At 46.0% G+C, this 11166-nt stretch overlaps 1 protein-coding gene across 7 annotated transcripts in view; it reads right to left on the bottom strand.

Annotated features, from left to right (window-relative positions):
* Positions 1-11166, bottom strand: part of LOC128694183 (uncharacterized) — a 204651-nt gene that overhangs the window by 84798 nt on the left and 108687 nt on the right. For all 7 annotated transcript variants that reach the window (XM_070093782.1, XM_070093783.1, XM_070093787.1 and 4 more), the window contains one exon: positions 6668-6759. In XM_070093782.1, the coding sequence (XP_069949883.1) occupies positions 6668-6759 (92 nt within the window). The remainder of the gene's footprint in view (positions 1-6667; positions 6760-11166) is intronic.

Here is an 11166-nt window from a genome sequence, read left to right as displayed (position 1 = left end):
CAGCAAAGAGAATGGGTTTCAGGTGTTGGGATACATTTGGAAGATCATTGATGTATATGAGGAAGAGTAGGGGACCAAGGACACTTCCCTGCGGAACTCCAGTATCAAGTGGCCGTGTTGTTGATGCTGTGTCTTTAATGGTGACATACTGATACCTATTAGTAAGGTAAGATTTGAAATAAGCAAGCGCATGGCCTCTTATACCATAATGGTCAAGTTTGTGGAGTAGGATACTTCCTAACATCCCTCTGACTCATCTGAGTCTTCAGCTTCCAGTTGTGACCCCTTGTTTCTGTGTCCCCTCTCTGGAACATCCTATCTCTGTCCACCTTGTCTATTCCCCGCAGTATCTTGTATGTCGTTATCATGTCTCCCCTGAACCTTCTGTCCTCCAGTGTCGTCAGTCCGATTTCCCTCAACATTTCCTCGTACGACATTCCCCTGAGCTCTGGGACTAGCCTCGTTGCAAACCTTTGTACTTTCTCTAACTTCTTGACGTGCTTGACCACGTGTGGGTTCCAGACTGGTGCTGCATACTCCAGTATGGGCCTAACATACACAGTGTACAGTGTCTTGAACGATTCCTTATTAAGGTATCAGAATGCTATTCTCAGGTTTGCCAGGCACCTGTATGCTGCAGAAGTTATTTGGTTGATGTGTGCCTCCGGTGACGTGCTCGGTGTTATGGTCACCCCAAGGTCTTTCTCCCTGAGTGAGGTCTGTAGTCTTTGTCCACCTAGCCTATACTCTGTCTGCAGTCTTCTTTGCCCTTCTCCGATCTTCATGACTTTGCATTTGGCGGGGTTAAATTCTAGGAGCCAGTTGCTGGACCACACATCCAGCCTGTTCAGGTTTCTTTGTAGACTTGTCTGGTCTGCATCTGATTTAATTCTCCTCATTAACTTCACAACATCTGTAAACAGGGACACTTCTGAGTCTATCCCTTCAATCATGTCGTTCACATATACCAAGAATAGCACTGGTCCCAGGACTGACCCCTGTGGGACCCCACTCGTTACCGGTGCCCACTGTGATACCTTATCACGGACCATGACTCGTTGTTGCCTCCCTGTTAGGTATTCTCTGATCCATTGCAGCGCCCTTCCTGTTATATGTGCCTGATCCTCTAGCTTCTGTACTAATCTCTTGTGAGGAACTGTGTCAAAGGCCTTCTTGCAGTCCAAGAAAATGCAATCAGCCCACCCCTTCCTCTCATTTCTTATTTCAGTTACCTTGTCATAAAACTCTAGTAGGTTTGTGACACAGGATTTGCCTTCCATGAATCCATGCTGGCTGTCGTTTATAATCTTGTTCCACTCCAGGCGCTCCACCACTCTCCTCCTGATAATCTTCTCCATGACTTTGCATACTATACACGTCAGTGACACTGGTCTATAGTTTAGTGCTTCATTTCTGTCTCCTTTCTTAAAGATGGGAACTACATTTGCCATCTTCCATACTTCAGGTAGTTGCCCAGTTTCAAGGGAAGTGTTGAAGATTTAGGTTAGTGGCACACAGTGTCTCTGCTCCCTCTCTAAGGACCCACGGAGAGATGTCTGATCCCACCGCCTTTGAGGTATCAAGGTCACTTGGGATCTTGTTCACCTCCTCAGTTGTGTGTAATTCATCCAGCACTTGTTGGTATATCCCTTGTTGGTAAACCCCACAGTTTTGTCTTCCCAGTGTCCCTTCAGCCTCCACTGTAAATACTTCCTGAAATCTCATGTTGAGCTCCTTACATACTTCTTGTTCGTTTCCTGTGAGCTCCCCACCTTCTTTCCTCAGCCTGATCACCTAGCCCTTGACTGTTGTCTTCCTCCTGATGTGGCTATAAAGCAGTTTCGGGTCAGACTTGACTTTTGATGCTATGTCATTTTCATACTGCTGCTGGGCCTCCCTCCTTATCTGTGCATGCTCGTTTCTGGCTCGTTGACTAATCTCTTTATTTTCCTGAGTCCTTCGCCTTCTGTACTTTTTCCATTTTTTAGGGCGCTTAGTTTTTGCCTCCCTACACCTTCTGGTAAACCAAGGGCATGTTCTGTCCTTCCCATTATTTATGTTGCCCTTGGGAACAAACCTTTCCACTACCTCCTTGCATTATGTTGTTACGTAGTCTATCATTTCATTTACTGACCTTCCTAACTCTCGTTCCCACTGAACCTCCTGCAGGAAGGTCCTCATACCTGTGTAGTCGCCCCTTTTATAGTTTGGCTTTTCTCTTTCTACTCTTGTTACCCTCTCCAGTTGAAGCTCCATGATGTATTCAAAGCTCATAACCACATGGCCACTAGCTGCAAGGGGCCTTTCATATGTGATGTGCTCAATGTCTGAGCTACTCAGGGTGAACACAAGGTCCAGTCTTGCCGATTCATCCTCCCCTCTCTTTCTGGTAGTGTCCCTAACATGTTGGTGCATGAGGTTTGCCAGTACCACATCCATCATTTTAGCTCTCCATGTTTCGGGACCCCCATGTGGCTCCAGGTTTTCCCAATCAATCTCCCTGTGATTGAAGTTGCCCATGACCAGTAACTTCGCTCTACTTGAGTGAGCCCTTCTTGCCACCTCAGCTAGTGTCCACCATTGCTCTGTTGCATTCACCATATTCTTCTCTTGGTCTCCTGCAGTTCTGTGGTGGGTTATAAATCACTGCAATAACTACCTTGTTCCCCTGACTGAACTGTACCTACTATGTAATCCCTTTCTCCAATCTCGTCCATACCTTCCATTTCTTGATAACTCCACCGGTTTTTTATTAGTAGTGCAACCCCTCCTCCCCCCCCTGCTCCTATCCTTCCTCAGGATCTGATATCCGGGTGGGAAGATTGCATCTATTTTCTTGTGTGTGTGTGTGTGTGTGCACGTGCACGCATGTTGTGAGTGACATACACACGTCCACATACCCATGATATATCATTGGTATATGGGAGTGTACACATACACATTATGGGTGAGTGTACACACACATGCCCATCATGGGTATTTGAGTGTACACACACACATCATGGGTATGTGAGTGTACACACACACACATCATGGGTATGTGAGTGTACACACACACATCATGGGTATGTGAGTGTACACATGCACATCATGGGTATGTGAGTGTACACACATACATCATGGGTATGTCAGTGTACACACACACATCATGGGTATGTGAGTGTACACACACACATCATGGGTATGTGAGTGTACACACACACATCATGGGTATGTGAGTGTACACACACACACACATCATTGGTATGTGGGAATGTATGCACACACATCATGGGTATGTGTGTACATACACACATCATGGATATGTGAGTGTGCATACATCATAGGTATGTGAGTATACATAAACACATCATGGGTATGTGAGTGCACACACACATCATGGTTATGTGGGAGTGTACACACATCATGGGTATGTGGGTGTACACACACATCATCATGGTTATGTGGGAGTGTACACACACATCATCATGGTTATGTGGGAGTGTACACACATCATGGGTATGTGGGAGTGTACACACACATCATCATGGTTATGTGGGAGTGTACACACATCATGGGTATGTGGGAGTGTACACACACACACATCATGGGTATGTGACTGTACACACACACATCATGGGTATGTGGGAGTGTACACACACACACATCATGGTTATGTGGGAGTGTACACACACACATCATGGGTATGTGGGAGTGGCAAGAAGGGCACACATGGTAGGGTATATATATAACCTACCTGGGCACAGCACTGACTCTCTCTCCTCACACCACCACACTAACCTGGGCACTGAAGGAGTGCCAAGCTCACTACCAGTGCCAACCCTCCCACACCTGCACTCACACACTCTACAACACTCCCACACCAGCTACAACACTCCCACACCAGCTACAACACTACCACACCAGCTACAACACTCCCACACCAGCTACGACACTCCCACACAAGTTACAACACTTGCACGCTTGAGCTCCCACACCTGGTACAACACTCTCACCCTAGTTACAACACTCCCACACAAGTTACAACACTCCCAAACCTGCAACCACACTGTATACAACACTCCAAAACCAGCTGCAACAATCCCACACTTGCACCTACACTGTCTACAACACACCCACAACAGCTACAATACACCCACACCTGGTACAACACTCCTACCCAAGCTGCAACACTCCCACACCAGTTACAACACTCCCACATCTGCACTCACACTATCTACAACACTCCCACACTTGCACCAAGAATGTTTACAACACTCCCACACTATTGCAATACTCCCACACCTGCACCCACACTGTTTACAACACTTCCACATCACTTACAACACTCCCACACCAACTACAACACTGCCACACCAGCTACAACACTACCACACCAGCTACAACACTCCCACACCAGCTACAACACTCCCACACCAGCTACAACACTACCATACTGTCTACAATATTGCCACACCAGCTACAACACTCCCACACCAGCTACAACACTCCCACACCAGCTACAACACTACCATACTGTCTACAATATTGCCACACCAGCTACAACACTCCCACACCAGCTACAACACTCCCACACCAGCTACAACACTACCATACTGTCTACAATATTGCCACACCAGCTACAACACTCCCACACCAGCTACAACACTCCCACACCAGCTACAACACTCCTATACTATTTACAAAACTCCCACACCGTCTACAACACTCCCATACTATCTGTAACACTTCCATATCACCTACAACACTCCAAACACCATCTACAACACTTCATCACCCCGTGCAACACTACCATAACATCTACAACACTAAAACGTCATCTACAACACTCCCACTGTCACCACCACCACTGGCATGCTGGCACCACTCCTGGCATCTGGCACTACTCCTGGCATCCTGGCGCCACAACTGGTATCCTGGCACCATTACTGGTACCCTTGAACCTCCAATGGCACCCTGGCACCGCCACTTTCATCCTGGCACCACCACTAACATCCCAGCACCACCACGGGCACCCTGGCACAACCACTGGCATCCTAGCACCACCACTGGCATCTTGGCACCATCATGGGCACCCTGGCATAACCACTGGCACCCTGGCACCACCACGAGCACCATGGCACAGTCACTGGCATCCTGGCACCACAACTAGCATATTGACACCACCACTGCCACCCTGGCACCACCACTGCCACACTGGCACTACTACTAGCACCCTGGCACCACCACTGTCATCCTGGCACTACCACTAGCATCCTAACACCACCACTGTCATCCTGGCACCACCACTGGTATCCTGGCACCACCACTGGCACCCTGGCACCACCATTGGTATTACAGCACCACCAGTGACACCCTGGCATCCCTGCACCACGAATGGCATCCTCGCACTACCATGGGCATGTTGGTACCATCACTGGCATCCTACCACCACTGGTATCCTGGCACCACCACTGGCGCCCTGGCACCAGCACTATAACCTCGACAGCACCATTGGCACCCTGGCATGACCACTGCCATCCTGGTACCAACACTGGTATCCTGGCACTGCCACTGGCATCCAGGCAAAAATCACTAGTACCATGGCACCACCAATGGCATCCTGGCACCACCACTAGCACCCTGACAATACCATTGGCACCCTGGTACTGCCACTGGCATCCTGGCACCACTTCTGGCACCATGGCACCACCATTAGCACCAACACTGGTATCCTGGCACCACCACTGGCATCCAGGCACCACGACTGGCACCACCATTGGTATTACGGCACCACCAGTGGCACCCTGACATCCCTGCACGACGAATGGCATCCTCACACCACAACGGGCATGTTGGTACCATTACTGGCATCCTAGCACCACCACTGGTATCCTGGCACCACCACTGGCGCCCTGGCACCAGCACTATAACCTCGACAACACCACTGGCACCTTGGTGCCACCATTGGCACCCTGGCACGACCACTGGCATCCTGGTACCAACACTGGTATCCTGGCACTGCCACTGGCATCCAGGCAAAAATCACTAGTACCATGGCACCACCAATGGCATCCTGGCACCACCACTAGCACCCTAACAACACCACTGGCACCCAGGTACTACCACTAGCATCCTGGCCCCACCACTGGCATCCTGGCACGACCAGTGGCATTCTGTCACCATCACCACTAGCACTCTGGCACCACCACTAGCACCCTGACTCCACCACTGGCACGCTGACACCACCACTGGCACCTTGATACCTCCACTTGCACCCTGGCACCATCAATGGCGTCCTGGCACCACCACTGGATTCCTAGCACTACCACTGGTGTCCTGGCACCACTAGTACCCTATCACCATCACTGGCACTATCTTTAGCACCCTGGCACCAACTCTAGCACCCCAGCACAATCTATAGCATCATGGAACCATCTCTAACATCCTGACACCACCACTAGCACCCTATTACCATCACTAGCACCCTGGCACCACCACTGGCACCACCACTGGCACCACCACTGGCACCCTGTTACCATCACTAGCACCCTGGCACCACCACTGGCACCACCACTGGCACCACCACTGACACCACCACTAGCACCCTATTACCATCACTAGCACCCTGGCACCACCACTGGCACCACCACTGGCACCCTGACACCATTACAACACTGGTACTCACAGGCCTGCAAGACTCGATGCCGCCAGAGCCAAAGAAATACTCTCTGCCATAAGCGACGACGCCAGTGTGCCAGATCCCTTCTATTTGTTTGCCTGTGAGGGAGTATAACGTGTTATCAACACTACCCATTATGTAACATTTATTATTATTATTATTATTATTATTATTATTATTATTATTATTATTATTATTATTATTATTATTATTATTCGTAGTAGAAGTAATAGTATATTAACACTATCTGCTTGCCTGTCAGGGAATATAACATGTTATCAACATTGTGTTATGTGACAAAATATCTTTCATGGCATACTGGCCATTTACCACCAAGGCAGGGTGACCCAAGAAAAGAAGAAACACTTTCATCATCACTCACTTCATCACTGTCTTGCTAGACGTGTGCTGAAACTACAGCTTGAAAACTGCAGCATATCTTCACCCCTCCTTCAGAGGGCAGGCACTGTACTTCCCACCTACAGAACACAAGTCTAGCTAACTGGTGTCCCTGAATCCTTTCATAAATATTACCTTGCTCACACTCCAACAGCATGTCAAGTGATAAAAGCCACCTGCCTCCACTTGCTATCTCACAGGCTTGCTCACACTTGCTGGAAGTCTAAGCCCCTCACACACAAAACCTCCTTTATCCCCTCCCTCCAACCTTTCTTAGAACGACCACTATCCCATTTCCTTCCACTTCAGATTTATATGCCCTCCAATTCATTCTCCGTTCCATCCTCTCTAAATGTCCAAACCACCTCAACAATCCTTCCTCTGTCCTCTGGATAATACTTTTAGTAACCTTGCATTTCATCCTAATTTCCAAAGTATGGATTCTCTGCATTATATTCACACCACACACTGCCCTCAAACACAACATTCCCACTGCCTTCTCCTTGTTGCAACATTCATTACCCATGCTTCAGACCCACAGAAGGCATTGGTATGAATATACTCTCATACATTCCCCTCTTTGCTTCCATGGAAAACATTCTTTGTTTCCAGAGACTCCTCAATGCACCACTCACCTTTTTCCTCTCATCAATCCTGTGGTTCTCTTTTATCCCCTTGTTAATTCTATGGTTCACCCCATCTTTCATAGACTCATCTGCTGACAAGTCCACTCCCAAATATCCAGTCTTTCATTTCCTAAACTTTTTATCCTCATCACCTTGGTCTTTCCTATGTTCACTTTTAATTCCCTTCTTTCACATACTGTACAAACTTGTCCACCAACCTCTGCAACTTCTCTTCAGAATCTCCCAAAAGCACAGTGTCATCAACAGAAAGCAATTGTGACACCTCCCACTTTGTATTAGATTCCTTATCTTTTAATCCCATACCTGTTCCTAACACCCAAGCATTCACTTCTTTAACAACCCCATCTATAAATATGATAAACAACCAAGGAGATATCATGCATCCAAGGCCTACTTTTGCTTGAAAATCTCTCTTTCTCCTTCATTCTCTAACTTGAGCCTCACTATCCTCGTAAGAACTCTTAACTGCTTTCAGTAACCTACCACCTATTCCATACACCTGCAACATCTGCCACACTGCTGCCCTATCCACCCTATCATATGCCTTTTCCAAATCTATAAATGCAACAGAAACCTCTTTACCCTTATCTAAATACAGCTTACTTATATGCTTCACTGTAAACACTTGGTCTACACATTTAACCTTCCTAAAGCCTCCTTGTTCATCTGCGAGCCTGCTCTCCAATTATGTACTCTTAATTCTTTCAATAATAACTCTACTATAATCAGCAAGCTTATTCCCCTATAATTCTTAAACTCTCTTTTGTCTCCTTTGCCACTGTACAAAGGCACTACACTCTATACTCTGTGACACTTGAGGTATGCTCAAGACACATTCCTTTAAGACAAAAGAAGAGAAGATGTAAACTAGAAAGAGAGAGACACACTCCCTCTACAGGTGAAGGCAAAGAATCACAGAGCTGCTGAAAGGGGCCAGTATAACTGAAATATGTAATGGGGCACTGGCCACTGGTCAGAGAAATAGAAAAATATCGAACTTAAGCTTAAGGAATCATACAGGAGCCAAAACACACAGGAAGAACTTAAAGCTATAAATGAAATTAAAAAAAAAAAAATTTCCTATGCCAAATCTAGTGCAAAAACCACATCCAGTATTGAGTCACTGCTTAAACAAGATGGGACATACACAGATGACAGCAAGGAAGTGAGATACCAAAGTCCCGGTATGACTCAGCATTTTGTGAGCTGTTAATCAAACTTAGGGTTGACGATCTAAATTAATTTTTTATGACCAAGTCCCAAAATTTGGCTATTTCAAGAATTTCTCATATAATCCTAACACCACAGGCTTATGAAAAAACAATAAATAACATGGCCATGCACTCTGCTGCAGGTCCAGTCTTCATCAAGAACTGCAAGAAACACTTTTTATATGCCTTAAATATTCTATGGAAAGGCAGCAGAGACACAGTTGTCAGCCCACAGTCACTAAAAACAACAGATATTGCCCCACTCCACAAAGGTGGAAGGAAAACAATTGCAAAGAATTACAGGTTGACAGCACTAACATCCCACATCATAAAAATCTTTGAAAGGGTCCTAAGAGGCAAGATTGCCAACAACTTGGATACCCATCAATTGCACAACCCAGGGCAGCATGGGTTTAGAACAGGCCGCTCCTGTCTCTCACAGCTACTGGACCACTATGACATGGTCTGGGATGCACTGGAGGACAAACAAAATGCATATGTAGTATACACAGACTTTGCAAGTGCAATTATGGTTTAATAGCACACAAAATGCCTGATAAAAGAATAACAGGAAAAGTTGGTAGATGGATCTATAACTTCCTAACAAATAGAACACAAAGAATAATAGTAAATAAAGTAAAGTTAGAGGCGGCTACAGTGAAAAGCTCTGTTCCACAAGGTACAGTACTCGCCCCCATCCTTCTCCTCATCCTCATATGTGACATAGACAGAGATGTAAGCCACAGCACCATGTCCTCCTTTGCTGATGATACTAGAATTTGCATGACAGTATCATCAATCAATGACACTGAAAATCTCCAAGTGGACATTAACAAAGTCTTTAAATGAGCCTCAGAAAACAATGTGAAGTTCAATGAAGACAAATTTCATTTACTCCGGGTAATGAAGTATAAAACAAATTCCAATCACAAAATAGAGCAAAAAACTAATGTGAAGGACCTGGAAGCAATAATGTCAGACACTCTCTCTTTCAAAGTTCACAACAATGTATCTACCACATCTGCTAGGAAAATGATAGGATGTCTAATGAGATCCTTCAATGCTAGAGATACCAATCACTTGTTGTCTCTAGGCTAGAATATTGCTGCACACTAATGGCCCGTTTCAAGGCAGGCAAAACTGCAGACCTGGAGAATACACAGAGAATTTTCACTGTGCGTATAAATACAATAACGCACCTAAATTACTGGGAACAGTTATAGTCCCTTGACCTGTACTCCTTGGAATGCAGGCAAGAAAAATGCATGAAAATATACACTTGGCAAATCATAGAGGAACTAGTCCCAAATCTGCACGATGAAATCACTCCCTAAGAAAGCAAGACTCGGCAGGTGGTGCAACATAACCCCAATGAAAAGCAGGCATGCCATGCGTACGATAAGACAGCACAATAAGTGTCATGGGCCCAAGACTATTCTACTGCCTCCCAGCATACATTAGGGGGATTACCAATAGATCACTGGCCGTCTTCAAGAGGGAGCTAGACAGACACATAAAGTCAGTACCTGACCAGCCAGGTTGTGGTTCATATGTCAGTTTGTACACAGCCAGCAGTAACAGCATGGTTGATCAGGCCCTGTTCCACTGCAAGACATAGTTATAGAGTCATGGGAGTGTTGACTCTCGGAATACCCTCCGGGCAGGCTCTCCGTCAATCCGTAGTACCTTTCCCTCTCTCATACATTTATTAAATGAACTATATCCCCACCTGCTTTTAACATTTCTGTCCTGATCCCATCAATCCCAGCTGCTTTACCCAGAGCCTCATGCACATCCCCACATTCACATCTGGCTCTTCTTCACTCCTAAAAGATGTTATACATCCTTGGCAAATGCATAAAATCACAGCTTTTCTACGTTCATCAACATTTAACAGTTCCTCAAAATATCCCTTTCATTCTCCTGATACCTCCAACTCTGCATCTAATTACTCTGTTCTATTTTTAACTATCAAATCCATAAGTTTCCTAGGCTTTCTCAATTTATTTTCACCCCAAAACTTTTCTTATTCTCAGCAAAATTTGTTGACAGCATCTCACCCATTCTCTCATTTGCTCTCCTTTTACATCCCTTCACTACTCTCTTAGCCTCTCTCTTTTCTCTCCATATACTTCTCCCTCCTTATATCACTTCTATTTTGTGAAAACCTCTTATATGCTACGTTTTTCTCTCTTACTGCTCTTTATATCATCATTCCACCAATCGCTCTTCTTCCCTCCCGCACCCA

This window comes from Cherax quadricarinatus, chromosome 43 (assembly GCF_038502225.1).
Source record: "Cherax quadricarinatus isolate ZL_2023a chromosome 43, ASM3850222v1, whole genome shotgun sequence".
In the NCBI taxonomy this organism is placed as follows: domain Eukaryota; kingdom Metazoa; phylum Arthropoda; class Malacostraca; order Decapoda; family Parastacidae; genus Cherax; species Cherax quadricarinatus.
This window is presented reverse-complemented; position numbering and strand designations above follow the sequence as displayed.